We start from the raw sequence: 22,324 nt of genomic DNA on the forward strand, positions 1-22,324 counted from the left end.
TTGCAGGATACAAAAATCAACATGCAGATATCAGTTGCATTTCTATACATCAACAGTAAACAATCCAAAAAGGAAATGAAGGAAGCAATTCAATTTATAATAGCCTCAAAAAGAATTAAGTACTTAGGAATTAACAAAGGAGGTGAAAAACTTTCAGCAAAAATATTGCTAAAAGAAATTAAGGAAGATATAAATGGAAAGAAATTCTGTGTTCATGGATTGAAAGACTTAATATTTTTAAGATGTCAGTATTACCTAAAGCTATCTACAGATTCAGTGCAATCTGTCAAAATTGCATAACTTGTTTTGCAGAAATAGAAAAACTCATTGTAAAATTCATACGGCATCACAAGGGACCCTGAATAGCCAAAACAATTTTGAAAAAGAAGAAAAAAGTCAGAGGTCTCACACTTCCTGGTTTGAAAATTTACAAGTCTACAGCAATCAAAATAGGGTGGTACTGGCATAAAGACAGACATATAGACCAATGTAGAAATAAACCCTTGCATATTTGGTCAAATGATTTTTGACGAGAGTACCAAGATCATTCAATGGGGAAACGATAGTCTTTTCAACAAATGGTACAGGGGAAACTAGATATCCTCATGCAAAAGAATGAAATTGGACCGTTATCTAACATGATATACAGAAATTAACTCAAAATAGACCAAAGACTTCAATGTCAGAGCTAAAACTATAAAACTCTCAGAAGAAAACGAGAAAAGCCTCATCACATTGGATTTGCAATATTTCTTGGATATGACATCAAAGGCATAAACAACAAAAAAAAACTATACATGTTGAAATTCATTAAAGTTTAAAACTTTTGTGCATCAAATGACACTATCAACACAGTAAAAAAGCAACAAAGTATTTACAAATCACATACAGATAAAAGACTAATATCCGGAATCTCTATATAGAGAACTCAAAATTTAACAAGAAAAATCCAAACAACCAGGTTAAAAATGGGCAAAGTGCTCGAATAAACATTTCTCCAAAGATCTACAGATGGGCAATAAGCATATGAAAAGATGCTCAACCTCACTAATCATTAGGGAAATACAAATCAATACCACAATGAGCTGGTACTTCACACCCATTAGGATAGCTGCTATCAACAACGGACAAAAACCAAAATAACAGGTGTTGGCAAGGACGTGGGGAAATCGGAACCCTTGTGCACTGCTGGTGAGAATGCAAAATGGAGCAGCCGCTGTGGAAAATAGTATGGCGATGCCTCAAAATATTAACCATAGAATCACCATATGATCCAGCAACTTCTCTTCTGAGCATATATCCAAAGAATTGAAAACAGTGGCTTGAATGGGTAATAGTACACCCATGTTCACAGCAGCACTAATCACAACGGCCAAAATGTGGAAGCAACCCAAGCGTCCATTGATGGGTGAATGAATAAACAAAAAATATGGTATATACATGCAGTAGAGTATTATTCAGCCTTAAAAAGCGAAGGAAATTCTGACCCAGGCTACTACATGGAGGAACCCTGAATACATCACGCTAAGTAAAATAAACTAGTCACAAAAGAACATACACTGTATGGATCCATTTATATGAGATACCTAGAGTAGTCCTATTCAGAGAGACAAGTAGAATGGTCCCTTTCCAGGGACCAAGGAAAAGGGAGAATGAGAAGTTATTATTTAATGGATTCAGAATTTCAGTTTTGCAAGATGAAAACAGTTCTGGATGTGAATGGTGGTGATGGTTGCACAGCCAATGACAGACGAGGAACTGGGAGTGGGAAGAAGTGGGATCAATTCTGGGTTAAAACAAATCAGAGAGAAGAACCTGGCTGAATGCTTTTCCACAAGTTGCCCAAACTGTCTGCATAAAGTACAGTTGGCCCTCCATACAGATTCCACATCCACAGATTCAATCAATCACTGATCAAAAATATTCAGAAGGAAAATCCAGAAAGTTGCAAAAAGCAAAACTTGAATTTGCTGCACACTGGCAATGATTTACATAGCATTTACCTTATATTTACAACTATTTATTGCCGCATAGCATTTACATTATATTAGGTATTGTAAGTAATCTAGACATGATTTAAAGTATATGGGAGGATGTGCATAGGTTTTATGCAAGTACTACTCAATTTTATATAAGAGACTTGAGCATCTGTGGATTTGGGTATCCTCTGGGGGTCCTGGAACCAACCCCCCTACAGATACCAAGGGAGGGCTGTAGGAGTATGGTTCTGAGCCAGTCTATGTAGTGGATTGTGTAAGAAGTCTCGGAGGGAATAGCTTCCTCTCTGCCTGCAAAGCTGTACTTCCTGAATTTTCCCATTCCCACTGGCCATGTAACGGACAGTGCACTGCAACACTGCGAAGTAGTAGAGAGTTGGTTTGCCTGAGTGTGGCAATCACAGGAAAGCTTGGATTCTGCAGCCAGCTGTGTGACCCCCAAATATCCGTCTACCCTTAGGGTTGAGAAGCAGCAGAGCTCCAGCCTCCCCTCTGCCCAAGCACACGCAGCATGCTGGCAAAATGATATCTCAGGGTTACCTTATCTAGAGATTTCCCTTCTGGCATCTGCAAAGGCAAAGATCGAGGTATGGCTAGGCTTCTCCAACGAGGCATAAAATAGAATGTGCTTTGGGTCTGGCTGGCTCTCTCACCCCTAACCCTAGCAGATGCTCTGCCTTTGATCCACTGTGATACCAGTACATGGCCCACCATCACTTTACTAAAGTGGTTCCTCTGCTGAAAGTGGTGATGGACAGAGAGCCATCCCAGGCTCTTCAGCGTCCAGAGACTCCGAAAGAAAAGATCACCTTTATCCTTAACCGTCCTCTGCTAGAGCCCTCTGGACTCTACCAGAATCCAGCTGCCACTGCTTGTCACCTTTCTCAAGAAGAGAGGCTTTTAAGACACAAGAAATATCGAGCAGGTTGGATTTTAAAAAAATTAACATCTTCAGTCAGTTTAGAAGAAAAAGAGACTTTGATCTGAACAGCTTCCTTGGGTGATCAAAGCTGTACTTTCTGAACTGATTACCCCCTCCTCAACCTTTTTCCAGTGTAATATAAATAAGGCTTCCTCACCTGTGGAAGCTGATGAGCCCACACCTGGAGCTGATGGCATGGAGGAGACTCGGCAGGTGAACTATACGGATTCAAGATGGGCATTGTTCCAGTCTGGTCCAATTTCTAATCACTTTTCTATTGCAAGGAATGCCCTTAGAAATTGCAAAACTAATATTTTTTGCTAAGGCTGGCAGAAATTCCTTAACTAAGAGACAGTACCACTGCCCATCAATTTTACAAGGCAGTAATGCAGATCCCAAGTGGCTGAAGTCTGAGGCAGAAGGCAGAGCACTTCATCACAGTGAGAGAACTAGGTTGTTGCTGGGGGAAACTGTTCTGAAATCACGCTGGTATTACCATGAACTAATAAGCTTTTTCATCTTCTCTGACACTAGAGGTCCAACTCAGTCCTTTTGCTGCATCTCCTTGCTTATTATGCGGTTCAGGCCATGGATACAGGCTGCCTACTTGGCATAAATTGCAGGCAACCTCCCTTCTTTCTGTTGTTGGTCCCAGTGAGCTTATGCTCCTGAGGGAACCAAGGGTCTCAGTTCTACAAATGCACACACCAAGCCCTGATACTGGGCTGGGCGCTGCAGAAATTCCAAGATGCGTGAGCCACAGTTCCTGCCTTCCTGATCACATTGTGGTCAGGGAGAAAGTCACATGGGCAAATAATTACACCAACAGGCAGAATGTGTAATAAGGAAAAACACACTGCTGTGAGAACCCAGGAAGGGAAGGGGTGACTTTCAAAGGGAAGAGATCAGGCAGGGGTCCTTGGACAAAATTTCCGTACAGGGAACCATTAGAGAATATAGCCATTTCAGCTTGGAGTTTGCCATAACAAAGAGAAAGAGATCTGGACATAAAAGATGATATATTTAAATTATTATACAGCAAAATGACCTTGTTTAGGGCTGTGTAGTTCTATGAATTTCAACACGTGTAGAATTGTGTAAGTACCACCACAGACTGGATACAGAACAGTTTAACCATCGTTAAATAATCCTTTATGGTATGGCTTTATAATTATTATTCTTTATGGTATGGCTTTATAATTATCCTCTTCCCCTTCTGATAAACCCTGGCAACCAATGATGTGTTGTCTATCACTGTAGTTGTGTCATTTTGAGGATATAACGTCATTGGAATCATACAATACGTAACCTTTTGATATTGACTTCCTTCACTCAGTATTTGAGGTTCAGCGGAGTCATTGCATGCACCCACAGTTACACATTTTCACTGCTGAGTAGTATTCCATTGTATGGATGTACCCCGATTTAATCACTCACCCAGTGAAAGGCATTTGAGTTGTTCTCAGTTTTTGAAGATTATGAGTATATATACATATACAAGTTATTATATAAACAATTTTTCTTACTCTAGAGCGAATTTCTCAATCTTGACAATATTGACATTTTGGGTCAGTACTTCTTTGTTGTGGGAGTGCTGTCCTGTACTTCGTAGGGTGTTTAGCAATATCCCCGGCCTCTAGTTACTAGATGTCAGTAGAACTTCTCCAGTTATGACGCCAAAAAGTCTTCAGTAATTGCCAAATGTCTCTTGGGGGACAAAGGTCATCCTTAGCTGAGAGCCGCTGCTCTAGGGTAAATGCTTAGGAGTGGATTTACTGGGGCATATGGTAAACGTACATTTAGCTTTGCAAAGCTACTACATTCCCAGTGTATGAGAGATCCAGTTGCTCAGCATCCTCAGCAGCACTTGGTATTGTCTGTATTTTTTTTTTGGCCGTTCCAATAGGGATATAGGAATATAACATCTGGTTTTAATTTGCGTTTCCTAATGATGTTGAAATCCTTTGATGTGCCTTTTTGCCATCTGTATATCCTCTTGAGTGAAGTCTGTTCAAATCTTTTGCCCATTTTAAAATCAGATAATTTTTCCTACTGTTGAGTTTTGAGAGTTCTTTATAAATTCTGGGTACAAGTTCTTTGTTGGATGTGTGATTTGCAAATGTTTTTCCCAGTTTGTGGCATGTCTTTTCATTCTCTTACAGTCCTTTGCAAAGCAAAAATTTTTAAATTTTGATGAAGTCCAATTTATCAACTTTCCTATATTATAGATTGTGCTTTTGGTGTCATATCTAATAATATATGCTTAACCCCAGGCCATGAAGATTTTCTCCCATATCTTTTTCCAGAAGTTTTAGAGTTCTATGTTTTACATTTAGATCTATGATTCATTTTGAACCAATCTGTGTATAAGGTGTGAGGTTTAGGTCAATGTTATATATCTTTTGACTGTTGCTATCCAATTGTTTCTGCATCATTTGTTGAAAAGACTGTCCTTCTTCCATCGAATTCCTTCTGCACCTTTATCAAACTCATTCACGCATATTTGCATGGGTCTGTTTCTGGGTTCTCTATTTTGTTCCATTGATCTATGTGTCTGTCCCTTGACAAAACCATGCTATCTTGAACACTGTAACTTTATAGCAAGTCTTAAAAGCAAATAGAGTAATTCCTCCAGCTTTTTTCTTCTTTTGCAAGTTGTTTTAGCCATTCTAGTTTCTTTGATTTTTCATATAAATTTTAGAATTAGCTTGTCTCCATCAGCAGCAAAAAATCCGCTGAGATATTTATTGGAATTATGTAAAATCTATGGATCACTTCGGGGAGAATTGACAAATGTACTATGTTGACCTTGCCAATCCACTTTATTAGTTCTTCCTTGATTTCTTTCATCAGCATTTTCAGTTTTTAGCATAAAGATAATATACATGTTTTTGTAAACGTATACCTAAATATTTCATTTGGGGGGAGCTACTGTAAAGGGTAGATTGTTTTAAATATTGGTTTCTAATGGTACATTGTTAATATCTAGAAATACAATTGACATGTTGTATGTCGACCTTGTATCCTATGATTTTGCTAAGCTCACTATTAACTCTAGAGGTTTTGAGTTTTTTGGCAGATTTCTTGTGGGTTTTTTTTTTATGTAAACAATCATATTGTCTGTGAATAAGGACAGTCTTATTTTTTACTTTCTCTTATATGTTGAATTAGTTTCCTACGGCTGCTATAACAAATTACAACAAACTTGGTGGATTGTAACAACAGAAGTTTATTCTCTCATAGTTCTGGAGGCTGGAAGTCTGAAATCGTATCACTGGGCCAAAATCAAGCTGTCAGCAGGATTGCACTGTCCTTAGAGGCTGTAGAGGAGAATTCATTCCTTGCTTCTTCCGGCCTCTGGTGGCTGCTGGCATTCCTTGACCTGTGGCCACCTCACTCTAATATCTGTCTCTGTGGTCACATTGCTTCCTTCTCTTCTGTCTATGGACCCTCTCTCTGTTTGCCTTTTATAAAGATACATGTGATTGTATTTAGGGCCCACCCAGTTAATCCAGAATTGTCTCTTCATTTTGTGAATCTTAACTTGATCACACACACAGAGATTCTTTTTCCTTAGGATGTTTGCAGATTCCAGGAATTAGGACCTGATGTCATTTGGTGGCCATCATTCATTCTATAGCACATACCTTCTTTGGGGTTGTTTGAGCATTCTCCAGGATTTCATTTTGAATTATCGATATTTCTTTGTATCGTTTTTTTCTTTTTTGTTGATGCTTTAGGGATTACAATATATGACTGCACTTTTACAGTCTGCTTAAAATAAATATTTTACCTCTTCAAGTGGAATGAAGAAACCTTACCATCATAGAGTTCCTTTTGCCCTCTCTCCTCTGTATATCATAGGCATTTTATAAGTAATCTCCGTACATAGGAAACCACATCAGACAATATTATGTTTTGTTTTCAGTCATTACACACATTTTAAAAGAATTCAAGAGAAGACAAGTCTAGCATATTTACCCAGATAGTTACCATTTCTGTTGCTCTTCCTCCATTCCTGATGTTCTAAGTTTCCTTTTAGTATAATTTTTCTTCTGACTGAAACACTCTTAACAATTCTTTTAGAGCAGTCTGCTGGTAACAATTCCTCCCAGTTTTTCTTCATCTTTACAATATCTTTATTTCATCTTCACTCCTGAAGGATATTTTTACTCAATGTAGAATCCTGGGTTGATACTTTTTAAGTGCTTAAAAAATGTTATTCCACTTCTTTCTAGCCTCCATGGTTTCTGATAAGAAATTCAGTCATTCACATCATTGTTCTCCTAGAGGTAATGCACCATTTTTTCTCTGGCTGCTTTCAAGGTTTTTTCTTTGTTTTAGTTTCAAGGTGTTTGATTATGATGTGCCTACGCATGGATTTCTTGGTGTTTATTGTGTTTGGGGTTCACCAAGCTTCTGAAACCTGCATATTTCTGGGGGTTTTCCCCAAATTTGAGGACTTGTTCAGCCATTAAGTTGTCAAGTACTTTTTCAGCCCTGCATTCTTCCTTTTCTCCTTCTGGGACTCTAGTGACATGAGGTTAGTTCTTTTGCCATAGTCCCACAGGTCCCTGAGGCTCTGTTCTTTTTTTCGGTCTATTTTCTCTCTATTGTTCAAATAATTTGTTATTCTATCTTCCAGCTCACTGACTCTCCTCTGTTTCCCCTATTCTGATGTTAAGCCCATTTTTATTTTGATCATTGTAATTTTTACTTCTAAAATTTCCATTTGATTCTCCTTTATATCTTCTATTTCTGTGCTGAAACATTACTTTACCATTTGTTTCAAGAGGGTTTGTGATCACTTGTTGAAAAATTTTTATAATAGCTGTTTTAAGGCTTTTGCTAGATAATTCCAACATCTGTGTCATTTTTCTGTTGGTGTCTGTTGATTATCTTTTCCTAGGCAAGTTACATTTCTCTTGTCCTTCACATGCTGAACTTTAAAAAAATATTTCCTGGACATTTTGGTATTTGCACGTCACAGCTTGCAGAATCTTAGTTCCCCAACCAGGGATGGAACCTGGACCCTTGGCAGTGAAAGCGCCAAGTCCTAACCCCTGGACCACCAGGGACTTCCCCATTTCCTAGACATTTTGAATATTATGTTATGAGATCCTGGGTCTTGTTTAAATCCCATCGAGAACGTTAATATTTTTGTTTTAGCAATGAATGTATCTGGTTGTTTGGGCTACAAGTTGCAATTCACCTTCTGTTCACTGTGGTTTCAATGTCAGTTTAGTCTTCAAAGGCTTTGCTGTACTATTCTGTTCTGTCCCACGTATGCACCACATGGTGGCCAGTCTGGCACCTGCATTTTCATCTGTTTGCTAGTTCAGTTCTCAAAGTGTTTTCTGTACTGATGTGTGTTAGATCTGTGTATGTACACCTGGGGTTGAGCCCAGAAGTTCATAAACAACTTTATGGCTTACTTTCCCAAGCCCTCCGACTCCATGACCTCCTCGGTACTCTCTGGTTCCCCAGGGCTCCCTTTTCTATCCTCCTTCCAGAATCTGGGGTTTATTTATCTTGGTCTGATGCACACCTGTCTCCAGGGACAAGCAGCTTGAAGACTAGGAAAAAAAACTAAACTCATCACCTGTTTGGTGGTACTTTGAATTTTAGTCTTCTTCCCAAATCTGCCTACTATCAATATTTATTTTTCAGTTCCTCAAATAGCTTCTCCATTTACTCTGTCCAGGAGTTATGGCTACATTCAGGATTATTGTGAAGACTAAACGAGGTGAATGTAAAATACCTTGCAGTGCCTGGCACATAGTAGGTGATTAAAAAATATTGGTTATTATGATTCTATGGGCAGAGATTTCATAGGGGCACATGGGCTTGAGAGTAAGAAAAACAGTAAAATATTACTCTGACAATACAATGGATACCAAAAAAAGGTGTAATTTGGGACACATTTAAAGAAACCAAGGTAAGTGTAGAGAGGACTCTCTGATGGCCATAAGTCTAAGGAAGCTATATGAATGAGAAGCATGGTGATGGGGGGAGATGCTTGTCCAGGGATAAATACAAAAGGGTAGCATTTAGTAAATGTCAGGATGGTCAAATCCCACCATAATGTGAGGCTTGACAAATAATCTGATGAAGATTTAAAAGGCTATTTTTAGCTACGCTCAGAGTTTGAAGAGACAGATACCTGGTCTGGGGAAGAAAGCTTTGATGTTAATAAATGCAAACAGAAAGCAGACATACTTGTCTCCTAGAATGTCCCCATCTTCTCTCTGAATTGGGAAGGACACAGTTGTGAGACATTTGAAACCAAGGAGGACAAAAGAGATGTCAGGAAACTGTAAATGAGCAAATGTCCACGTTAAAAAAAACAAAGAAAGAAAAATAGATTGGGGAAACTATTGAATTTATAAATCCAAGTTAAAATGCTAGAAAAGGCTATTCAAGATAGTTTATGAGTGATTAGAAAAAGATGGTCACTAGGAGAGTGGTCTGTGCTCACTGTGGCTAAGCCTTGCTAACCTAATCTTATTTCCTGTCTTAATCAGGTTGCTAGAAGACAAAATCTGGGGAAGTTGAGGTATCTTGATTTTTTTTTTTTTTTTTTTTTTGGTGGTACGCAGTCCTTTCCCTGCTGTGGCCTCTCCCATTGCAGAGCACAGGCTCTGGACGCGCAGGCTCAGCGGCCATGGCTCACAGGCCCAACCGCTCTGCGGCGTGTGGGATCCTCCCGGACTGGGGCACGAAGCCGCGTCCCCTGCATCAGCAGGCGGACCCTCAACCCCTGCGCCACCAGGGAAGCCCGATGTATCTTGATTTTGCACAGCACTTTCCAGACTCTTAGGCTATCCTTATGTACAAGCTAGAGAAATATGAGTTAGATGAGAGTCTGTTAAATAGATTCTCAAATACTTGATTGAAAAGATATAGACCTATCATTTGAGTTCTATGATATAAAGACAACGGTGGGACTGACACATCTGTAAATGACATAAACACATGAGGTGATTGAATTAATATTCATAGAGATTTGGGGGACTTGAGGATTGAATTAATATTCATAGAGATTTGGGGGACTTGAGGTAAGTCATATCAACAAGATGATACTTTAAGAGAATAAATTTAAAGTCATCCCTTTAGGGATGTGTATGTGTATGTATGGGTTGGTTGAAAACGGTTCATAGGAGAAAAGGCATAGTAGGAGTGTTAACTGAGCAAACATTTGATGTAAACCAAATTGCATGGTATTCTTTCACTCATTTCTTCAAAAAACCTGTGACTGTCATAAAAGCAAATTCCATCTTCCTTTGCTTGTAAAAGTATAGAGTCCCAAACCAGGACAGCGATGGTGCTACTGACACTACAGCGATGAGAAAACATCTGGACACTGTGTTCAGTCCCGTGAGACACCTTGAAGGAGAGAATTAAGCATTTAGAAGAGGCCACCAGGTCCAAAGTGGCGCAAGAGCTGGAAGCTGCATTGTGAGAAAATGGCAGTCTGTGAAGGCTGATTCTCTGAAGAAAGAACGCCTAAGCAGAGATGTGAAACTTATCTTTAAATTGTTAAGGGTTGTTATCTGGATACTTTCATATACTCCTGCTTTGCTCCTTAGGCAGCAAAAGTTACAGGATTAATAGCTATGAGGTATACAGGAAATTGGATGTCAGCCAATCTCTTACAGTGTATCAGCTTTTTTCCCAGACCCTAGGCATACAGAGACGAGCAGGACAAGGTCCCTTTCCGACAGAGTTAACAATCAATCCATAAATTCATGTTCCACATAGGCAAGTGGTTCAGTATGCAATGGTTCTTCAAACAGTGGGTTGGAGAACTGGATGCCTCTTAATGCACTGAGCTCCCATCTCTGAAACGTAAAAGGAAACACATTCAGGTTCCATTTGAGGACCTGAGGCTGGGCTGATGGTATCTGGACCTCCAGGTGGTGTCCTGGTCACCACCAAGAACCTGGACGCCTGTTTCCCAGGACAAGAAAAGAGGGTAGTCAAAGGAGAGTCCGAACTGTGTTCAAGGAGAAAAGAAAAAGTTCAAAGGCAGAAAAGTGGCCCTGAGCATCAGATACACAAGAGCCACAGACTGTCAACAGGAGGACAAGTCAGGAGTCGACAGAAGGGCAGAGCAGACATAGGCAGCACAGTGTGACACTGGCCCTCTGGGATGAAACGTGGGAATGGTGTCAGCAGTCGGGGCTGTGTGGGACCAGGTGAACTTGAACTTGAGATAGGACTGGACTAAGGCTGGATGACCACCTGTTGGGGGTGTTAGAGATGGGATTTTTCCAGACATCCTCCCTTTGCTTTTCCAGCTCTACTCTCCACCCTTCTCCACCCTGCTCTGGGCCCAGGAAATTGATCTATGTAACTTGCATCAGAGGAATCCTTGCCCTCTGGATCCAGTTAGGTTCTGAGAACAGGAAGCCCCAGCTAGAGACTGGAGATGGGGAGGAGAATGAGGTTGGGATATCCCTGCCCCCTGCCTGCCTTCTTGTGGGATCACCTTCGGGTTTCTGTTTTCCTTGGCTGAAGGTCACAGCTCCTCTAAGGGGACCTTGTCAACATAGCTTTCTCTTCCAGGATCGATATAGCTCTCTTCCCTCCAAACCTAGAGATGATCACAGTTGAACTTTGCCTCACAATAATATGGAAAGGGGGGAACAGGTGGGAGTAGAGATAAAACAAGATTGGCTATGAGTTGACAGCTATTAAAGCTGGATGATATAGACTTGGAGGTACCTTATACTATTATCTCTATGTTTGTATAATTTTGGAATTATTAAATATGAAATGCTAAAGAATAGTTAACTTAAAAGTTACTTGTTCATTGTAAAGACTTCTGAAATTCTCATTTAACAATTCTACATTTACCTCATTTTTATTTAAGTCCTTCATAGAAATATGACACTTTTACTAATATTTTGAAATGCTCAAATAAAAAGCACTACTAAACAGTAATTAAATGCATTGCATCATTACCTTTTGTAGTTGCTATAGGCAATTTGAGTGTATTTTTTTTTTTGCATTATACAAAAAAAAAGTTACTTGTTAATACAGGAAAACTCATCTATTATTGCTGGATGCCACTGATGTCATGACGGAGGTCTGCGTGTCGGTTTCAGAAACGTGATAGGAAAAACGTATTGAAACAAAATGCAAATGAGGAATGCTATTTTTATGAAAGTCTAATCAAACCATGCTCAATGGAAAATATCAAGATGATATTATTCAGAATGGGCATTTAGAATATTCTTTCATGGGCTTCCCTGGTGGCGCAGTGGTTGGGAGTCCGCCTGCCGATGCGGGGGACGCGGGTTCGTGCCCCAGTCCGGGAAGATCCCACATGCCGCGGAGCGGCTGGGCCCGTGAGCCATGGCCACTGAGCCTGCGCGTCCGGAGCCTGTGCTCCGCAACGGGAGAGGCCACAACAGTGAGAGGCCCGTGTACCGCAAAAAAAAAAAAAAAAAAAAAAAAAGAATATTCTTTCATGAATCAAGAAAGAAAGCAAACAGAAATATTACATTTATTTTTTTAAATATATTATGAGTGGACTTTGATTCTAAGTAACCTGGGGATGGGGAAGAATTAGATGAGATTGTAGATGAAGCAAGACTGGCTGTGAGTTAATATTTGTTGAACTGGGGGGATGGAGACATGGAAGTTGGTTATACTATTTTTTCTAATTTTATATATGCTTTAAATTTCTCCATAGAGTGGTTTCAAAATATAAAACATATACTGCATGTCCAAAATGTGACCATTTTCAGACTTAGAGAACAAACTTACGGTTACCAGGGGGAAAGCAGGGGGAGGGATAGATTGGGAGTTTGAGATTGACATGTACACCCTACTATATTTAAAATAGATAACCAACAAAGACCTACTGTATAGCACAGAAATCTTGGCTCAATATTTTGTAATAACCTAAATGGGAAAAGAATTTGAAAAAGAATAGAAACTTGTATGGGTATAACTGAATCACTGCTGTACACCTGTAACTAACACATCATTGTTAATCAACTATACTCCAATATGAAATAAAAATTAAAAAAAACAAAATATGACCATTTACAGTAAGTATGTATTAACTTTTATGATCTTATGAAATGTAATATTATGCTATTTCTCATTCACCTCCTTAGATTCTGTGTTTTCTAACATATTTTTCCATTTCTCTCCTCTTCCCCCACCCCTTAGTTTTGTCTGCTATATGGAACCAAACTGATGTTCCAGGAGCAAGCCTGGTATCTAGAACATAAATATTTGACTCCCCTGGCCAGCATGAAGATTAGGCGTCAGGTAAGAATCCCTGGGGTGCAGAAGAAACCCTTCGTGCCTCAGCTGTCGGCTCTTTGCTTTCTTAGAAAACAGTCCTGCCGATCTTTTATCGGTTTCCACTCACAAATTTTTGCGCCTCTGAGACTTCACATACATGGTTTCATTGCCTACTGTGATCATATTACACTTCAGAGTTTAAGTGACAGGGAGGTGATTCACCGTGTATGAACTTCTCACATGTAAAGGAGAGGAAGAAATCAAAAGTGCTGGCAAAAAAAAAAAAAAAAGAGGTATGAAGTGATTTTCATTTTCTTACTTCTTACGAAAGCCTATTAACTCATTCTTTATATTTAGAAAAAAGGCCTGGTGGTACTTTTGTCAGTGGTTGCAATGGGAATTCAGTGTGACAGCCACAGAGCACCTGAAAATGAAGATAGAGCCAGTGAATCATCACCATAATGCTGCTTTAGAAGAAGACTGTTAAACAGCATAATCATCTATACAACACATTTTCTGGGTTCCCTCCCTCTTCCAGGCCCGCTGTTAGATGCTGAAACACAGACAGGTATATCCTCAGTCTCTGCATTCAAGGGAGCTCATTATAGCTGGGGACACGAAACTGCCTTCAAATAACACAACAACACGAGGGAGTGGACCTTTCCAATGAACTTGGCCACAAGCATAAGTGCAGAGGACAGAGGTCACTTTGGAATTAATGGCGTTCTTTGCTAGACCTGGAAGAGGGGAAGATTCAAAGTGGAGGCGGTGGTTCAGCTGAGGAGGGGGAAATGCAGGTGAGCCTTCAGATGGGGTTGGTGAAGTGAGCAAAATCATAGAAATGGGAGTACTTGGGACAGACATGCTAAGAAACAGTGAAAAGACCAGTTTGGTTGAAGTCTTAACTGATAGACAAACCTGGAGAAGCCTGCCGGAGCAAAACTATAATGGGCTCGGAAGAACCTTGAAGAATCTTTTTCCTTCTTAGGAGGCAGCAATTATGACAAAAAAGCATGTATAAAAATACTTCAGTTATCTATTGCTATGTAACAAAAAACCCCAAAACTTCGTGGCTTAAAACAACAACCATTTCTCGTTTCTCATGACTCTGCAGTCTGGACAGGGCTCCACTAGATGGTTCTTCTGCCCCACATGGCGTCCTCTGGGGCTGAGTGCTCAAGATGTCCTAGATGTGTACTAGTCACTGTCCTTGGAAAATGATTTGTAAGATTAATGTGAAGGGCAAATTGAAGGTATCTTCTTCCCCTTGCAAGGCGTCTGAAGGGACTCTTAGCTTGAGACCCACCCTAAACCAAATTGAGGTTTTCTGGAAGACTCAGAGGGTTCAGATAAGGGCAGCAATTTCTTTACCCTCCCCCAGGGTTATAGCTCTTTGGCATCCAGCTTACTGTCTATTAAATTTCTTGCTTAGTGCTGGGCCTGGTTTTCACTGTCATCACTCCCTGCTCCACCGCAATCACCATGTGGCTGTCAAAGTGAAAATTCAGATTTGCTGGAAATGGCAAATGCCTTCATGGCAAACGCAATTTTCTTACTTGTTTATTTCTCTTGGTTCCCATTTTCCCTTAATTTTTTGCATTACTGTATTGTCAGATCATTGATGCTTTAAAGGTGTAGAAAAAGAAAACCTAGCTCTCTAATATCAGAAATAGAAAGTTCCTTCAATATTATCTCCCTTGACCTCACAACAACCCTTTGAGTGATGTTCATTATTCTTACACGTGGATGAGGAAACAGATCCAATGTGATATAGTAACTTGCCCAAAGTAATACGGGTAGCAAAAACCCATATCTCTCTGGCTCTAAATATTTTCAATTATTTGGTTAGAAATCAGCATCAACCAGTAACAAAAAGCACACTCAGTGCCCAGTTGTTGGTTTCTAATATCATTTTCCAAAATAGCAACCAGGGTCCTTGGAGAAATGGCTGATTCTGGCTGGGGCAATGAATATATAAGATGAACCTGGAACGTCTTCTAGAGCCAGAAAGTCAGAAAGTGCTCAAAACAGAAATAAAGATAGAAAGACCCACAGTTATGGGGGTATGTCCAAGGGATGTGGGAAGGAACTAACTGGAAGAGCTCCCAGGGGCCAAAGCTGGAACACTTAGAGCAACAAAATAGACAACATCATATTGGATTTTAACCCAAAGTATAAAATAATTAAACACATTGGAATTCCCTGATGGTCCAGTGGTTAAGACTCCATGCTTCCACTGCGGGGGGGGGGGGGGGGGGGGCACAGGTTTGATCCCTGGTTGGGGAAATAAGATCCCACATGCGGGATGGCCAAAAAATAAATAAATAAATAAAATTGAACACAAACAAAGAGACAAGTTTTCCTTAAAGAAGAATTCCAGGGCTTCCCTGGCGGTGCAGTGGTTGAGAGTCCGCCTGCCAATGCAGGGGACACGGGTTCATGCCCCAATCCGGGAAGATCCCACATTCCGCAAAGCGGCTGGGCCCATGAGCCATGGTCGCTGGGCCTGCGCGTCCAGAGCCTGTGCTCCGCAACGGGAGAGGTCACAGTGGTGAGAGGCCCGCGTACCACAAAAAAAAAAAAAAGAAGAAGAAGAATTCCAAATGATACATGTAGATACTCCCCCCTTCAGGAAGTGAAACAATTTTCCTTCCCTTGAATGTGAGTTCAACTTAGTGACTTCCTTCTATTTTTAAGAATAGAGAATGGGAAGGGAAAAGAGTTACTTTACAGTGGAGAAATCTGGTAGATCCCATCTTAACCACGTGATTAAGGTTAATATCACCAGTAATAAGTCATGTTGATGACGTGGACCTCTGATATGATGTGATGAGAAGAGTACTTCACTCTTCCCCAAAATCCATAGTCCAATCATGAAAAAAACATGTTAGACAAAACCAAATTGAGGGGTGGTCCATACAGTACCTGATTGGTACTCCTCAAACTGTCAATCAGTGAAAGACAAGGAAGGACAGAGAAACCATCATCAACCAGAGGCAATCAAGGAGACGTGAGGACTGAATGCAGTGTGGTACCTGGATGGAGTCCTGGAACAGAAAAAGGACATTGGTAGAAAAACTGGTGATACCTGAATAAAGTCTATATTTGTTAACATTAATGTACTAATATTTTTTTAATCTTAGTATATTTTATTGTTTTTATCTTCTTTATTTTTTTTTATTGGGGTATAGTTGCTTTACAATATTGTGTTAGTTTCTGAAAGTCAATCAACTATATGTATACATACATCCCCTCTGTTTTGGATTTCCTTCCCATTTAGGTCACCACAGAGCATTAAGTAGAGTTCCCTATGCTGTATAACAGGTTCTCATTAGTTATCTATTTTATACATATTAGTGTATATATGTCAATCCCAATCTCCCAATTCATCCCTCCCCTGCTTTCCCCCCTTGGTGTACATACGTTTGTGCTCTATATCTGTGTCTCTATTTCTGCCTCGCAAGCAGGTTCTTCTGTACCGTTTTTCTAGATTCCACATATATGCGTTAATATATGATATTTGTTTTTCTCTTTCTGACTTACTTCACTCTGTATGACAGTCTCTGGGTCCATCCGCATCTCTCCAAATGACCCAATTCCATTCCTTTTTATGGCAGAGTAATATTCCATTGTATATATGTACCACATCTTTTTTATCCATTCATCTGTCGATGGACATTTGGGTTGCTTCCATGACCTGGCTATTGTAAATAGTGCTGCAAATGACCCACCTCCTAGAGCAATGAAAATAAAAATAAACAAATGGGACCTAATGAAACTTAAAAGCTTTTGCACAGCAAAGGAAACCATAAACAAGACCAAAAGACAACCCTCAGAATGGGAGAAAATATTTGCAAATGAAGAAACAGACAATGGATTAACCTCCAAAATATACAAACGGCTCATGCAACTCAATATCAGAAAAACAAGCAACCCAATCAAAAAATGGATGGAAGACCTAAATAGACATTTCTCCAAAGAAGACATACAGATGGCCAAGAGGCACATGAAAAGATGCTCAACATCACTAATTATTAGAGAAATGCAAATCAAAACTACCATAAGGTATCACCTCACACTGGTCAGAATGGCCATCATCAACAAATCTACAAACAATAAATGCTGGAGAGAGTGTGGAGAAAAGGGAACCCTCCTGCACTGTTGGTGGGAATGTAAATTGATACAGCCACTATGGAGAACAGTATGGAGGTCCCTTAAAAAACTAAAAATAGAGCTACCATATGACCCAGCAATCCCACTACTGGGCACATACCCTGAGAAAACCATAATTCAAAAAGACACATGCACCTTAATGTACTAATATTGGTTTCTTAGTTCTGACAATGGGCCATAGTTATGTAAGATGTCAACATTAGGGGAAACTGGGCGAAGGGCGTATGGGAACTCGCTGTTGGAACTTTTCTGTAAATCTAAATATATTCTAAGGGAATTCCCTGGCGGTCCAGCAGTTTGGACTTGATGCTTTCACCGCCATGGGCCCAGGTTCGACCCCTGGTTGGGGAACTAAGATCCTGCAAGCCACGTGGGGCTGGGCCAAAATATATATATACATATATGTGTGTGTGTATATATATATATATTCTAAAATAAAAGGTTTATTTTAAAAAGAAGTCAGCAGCAGGGAATAGCAATCAGCCTGGGCTGATTCTAAATAATAAAACTTTTCAGAGTACCCAGGAGTTATGCTGAAGCCCCAGTCTAATGATAATTAATAATGCATATATATATATATTCTTTAAAAAAAATCTCATTGCATTCTCATAAAGATCTTCAAGGTAAGTAAGGCTGATATAATCCCCATGCAGTAAATGAATAAAACTAAGAAACAGAGAAGTTCAACAGCTGCCCAAGATTCCATCTGATCATAGAATCCAGAACTTCTGACCCTAAACGGAGGTGGACTAACATGCAGCATCACCTGTTTGTAGCCCTACTTGTCCACATGGGCACCACAGAGCACTTAAAAGACCTGAGTTCAGAAGCTTCAGGAAGTCCTGCCTGATGTCCCGCAGTGGGTAAGATCCATCCACATACTCCAAAAGTACCCACAGGTCCGACTGATGCTCATGAGAGATGGGGGTTTGGACTGGGTTTTGTTTTCTTTTAAAATGCAAGCCCATGTCCCAAGCCCTTCCTGGCTGTGATAACTAAGTGCTTTCTTTTGTCTGGAGCTCCAGTACTGACAGAGCTGGTCCACACCCATGATCCTGTGTAATCCCCACAAGCACCCGTTAGTGTGAATAGCTGCTAATCTACTTTAGGGACAGGGAATCTAAGGCTGACTTGGAGCTGAGGTAGTGAGAGGGAAAGGTACTTCTGGACTCAGATTCCCTGCTGTTCTAGTGATCCCAGACCTGAACTGTAGGATGGGGTAGCTCCACCTTTGTGCCCTCATTGTGAGACCTTGGCTCAAAGGCAGTCTCGTGGTGGTGCCTCTGGGGCTCCATCATAACAAGGCCCCCAAGTAAAAGGTCTCTGTGCCCTTTCCATTAAGAACTGTTGCAGGGGTGTGTATAGAACAATTGTGTGCTTTGTTCTTGGAAAATTTAGTGTCCAGGAATTGTCCTGTTTCAGTCTTCATTGACCTAGACATTTGTTTTGCTTTGGATGATTATAAGCATTAAGGAGGAACTATCAGCTGAGGCTCATTTTAAGGAGGAAAATCTTTCAAAATAACCTAAGTTACCAATTGCGTATCTCCACTAAAACCAACTTCACGTTGCTTAAAATAAGACAAAACCAAGCGAAAACGTCAGCTTTTTAAAATGATGTATTTTTAATGGAAATGAATATTTGGCCCTGAGTCCTCTACCTTATTTTATACCAGCCCTTAAAGTCAACTAAGGTTCTTTTTTAAAATTTTTATTTATTTTTTATTTTTGGCTGCATTGGGTCTTCATTGCTGCGTGCAGGCTTCCTCTAGTTGCAGTGAGCAGGGGCTACTCTTCGTTGCGGCGCACAGGCTTCTCATTGCGGTGGCTTCTCTTGTTGTGGAGCATGGGCTCTAGTTGCGCAGGCTTCAGTAGTTGTGGCACGAGAGCTCAGTAGTTGTGGCTCATGGGCTTAGTTGCTCCACGGCATGTGGGATCTTCCCGGACCAGGGCCCCAACCCGTGTCCCCTGCCTTGGCAGGCGGATTCTTAACCACTGCACCACCAGGGAAGCCCCAAAGTCAACTAAGTTTTAGGGCTGGGACGTTTTTCTCATTGGAGTGTTTGCTCCCTGAATTCCCTGGCACAGCTGCCCGGCTCTGTCAGTGCCCACCGGTATTGGAACAGTGACTCTTGGTGACATACAGAGAAGCAAGTACATGTAGATGTGTGGTCAACTCACACTACGAAATCCACAGGGGAGGAAGCTCTTCAGTCTATGTGGATCAAGAGAACCACGGACCAGCTGTGGTTGCAGATCAAAAAAGACCCTATTCAGCGTGGTGAAAATAATACTTAGCAAAATGTTGAATCAGGTTCTGTTTCCTGCCCTGAGCCCAAATCATGGAACCATGTGAGAATGCGGGTTTTAAAGGACCTGCAGGGAAGTGAGGGAGGGCTGTGTAACTCAGCACAGCAGCGCGGAGGGCCACTCCTCTCCACCTCCCAGAGGGCATGGGAGGCTGCCTGTAAGAGTAACCGTGTTAAAAACCAGACACTCGTTCAGGAAGGGAGAAAATAAATACTGATCATGACCATGGCCAAGCAATCACGCCACCTCCACAATATTTGATCACATTATACCCGCAGCTGTTACTCCTTCACCCAGATGTTGCCTTGATGTCCGGATTGAGTCGTGACCGGCCAGTTCCTTCCTGAGAGCACTGTTTCTGTTGGAGCAGCAGATGGCTGGCACCTTTTCCCATCTGAGTCCTTCTCCCATGCCTCTAGATTGGCCGTTTTCATTTCGGTGTGTTAGGCTGAAGCTCAGATTCACCAGCACCAGCCCAAGTCCTGTTTTGTACCCTCACCAGCAAGTGGACACAAGGGTGGGCCCAGCCCCTAATAGTCTTACTCTGCCCCAGCGAAAGGAATCCTTTTCCTTCCTGAGTGAGAACTGCCGGGAGACCCAGCTGCAGCAGGGAGGCCAGGGGGAGCCTGTTGATGGCTAGTGATCTTGGCTCTTCTGCTTTATTTGCTCAAGTCTAAAACAACCACTAAGGTTTGGGTTTTAGTCTCAGTTTAGTCAATCAAATAGTTGATTCATTAAAGAGGAAAAACATTCAAGCCCGATGTTGATGGGTCATTCAAGTGTTAATAGTTCTGAGTCGATATAGCCACTAACACATTGATTTATTCTTAGGAAATGGGCTTAGAGTAAGAATGTGCAGAAGTGTGGCAGACACTAGACCCCAAAGCCAGGACGCTACGGGGCTTCTTTGGATTTAGAGGGTAGATAACACTTATTTACTATTTTGAATTAAGTGTACAATATAAATGCAGTCGTTGCCCTGTGGCATAAAGACTTGGGTTGAAAGAAACAGAATAGGAAGAAAAACTTGGGGGACAGTTCCAAGATGGAAGGATGGTGTTGGAATATTAGCCTTTTTTCTCCTCAAATTTTAACTTCTAGAACACGTACCCCATTGCTCATACCCACGAGGCTTAGAAATGGTGCACGCGCCCCTCACTTCCTACAAATGCTGTGCTGGCTGTCTTCCATGCTGCGTTAAATGTTTCTTTTTAAATGGCCACTCAGATTTCTTATCCTTCTATTTCCCTTTCCCCAAACACCTGGATCAGGGTAGCTTAACAGATGTTCAGATACTGGAATCAAATGCAACACAAACTGAGGTTTTAGGCAAAAGATGTTGCAGACATCCACTGGGTTGGGAAAGGGAGGTGGGGCTTCTCCGTCCCTTGGCCTCACCTACTACCTACAGACTCTTTCTTTGAAGGAATTTGAGAAAAGATCTCTGGTTCCCCAACCCCTGTCCTTCCCACCCAGTAAGGTCCATCTGACTTGGCTACAAGCAACTGACGAGGTTTTGCGAATGCTTGGCTGTGTCCTCCAGGCTGGTGCGGTGTGTAACCACAAGCCCCCGTTCCATCAGGGTGCGGAGGGATAGCTCCTAATGATGGATCCTTGGTCTAGAAGCCAGGGGGGTGTCACTGAATGACATCACAATGAAGTGGTGTTACATGGAATGCAATTGAGTCAAATTTTAAAATCCTCTTTGTTTGAAAGCACCCCCAGAACTGGCTTTAACTTCCTTTCACTATTGTAGGACCCCTGGTTCACTTCCAGGAGATGGCAGGAAACAAAATATGAGTGTATCCTGGTCCACCTTCTTTTCCAAGAGCCAGAAACCCTCAAATGAGAGAGACAAGGAAAATACCAGTCCCAACAGAGTGCCACTAAGAAAAGAGAAAAACGCTCTTTTCCCTCCCCCGTCCCCTTTACCTCTGGCCCAAGCCTGCTCTTCAGTGGCATGAAATACATTGTTGAACCGATAAATGCAGGCCATTCAACTGAGGTTAAGAAAATACAAGTGAGATGTGTTTCTTCACTTTGGCCAATAAAATGGACCCTGAGGTCATCACCCCTGCAATCCTGGTTCTGCGTGGCAGCCATCTGGTCGACCCTTGTGCTTTGCTTCACAGTACAGCTTTGTGTATCTGGGAGAGCCAGGCTCATTCCGTTTCATTCATTCAAGGATAACTCGTTATAACCACAGGATAGAGCGACTTGTTTTGCTGAGCTCCAGCCTCTGAGTTCTTCTGGCAACTGTATTATCCTGGGCTCCTTGGGGAGGTCCTTGCAGTGCTGGGTAATTGGGGTCCTACTCCATAAGTCTTTGAGTTCATCCCCTCACTACGGGATGCATAGTGAGAATTTCCTATCGGTGATATTTGTTCCTAAGAGTAGTTGTGTTACACACCAAAAAAAGACCTTCCAGGAGGTGGAATTCAGCTGAGTCAAACAGAGCAGACCCCAGTCACAGTTAGGACAAGGGGGGTTTTATTATCATTCCATAATAATAAAATTTAAATGAATTACTGAACTTGAAACAGAAATGATGCCTAGTACATCCACTTTGGTAGAAATTACTAATCTAGCTAGAAACCAATACTTTTAATAAAATAAAATAAAATGTGTTTGTAGTTTTTCTTTTTCTCATGGTAAATTGC

The 22,324-nt window shown here is 41.1% G+C and overlaps 1 protein-coding gene across 1 annotated transcript in view; it reads left to right on the forward strand.

Annotated features, from left to right (window-relative positions):
- ACOXL (acyl-CoA oxidase like) overlaps nucleotides 1–22,324 on the forward strand; it is a 355,249-nt gene that overhangs the window by 302,894 nt on the left and 30,031 nt on the right. The window contains 1 exon segment of the mRNA XM_079940041.1: nucleotides 13,105–13,206. Within this exon segment, the coding sequence (XP_079796167.1) occupies nucleotides 13,105–13,206 (102 nt within the window).

The sequence above is a fragment of the Stenella coeruleoalba genome, assembly GCF_951394435.1.
Source record: "Stenella coeruleoalba genome assembly, chromosome: 13".
NCBI classification, from domain to species: Eukaryota; Metazoa; Chordata; class Mammalia; order Artiodactyla; family Delphinidae; genus Stenella; species Stenella coeruleoalba.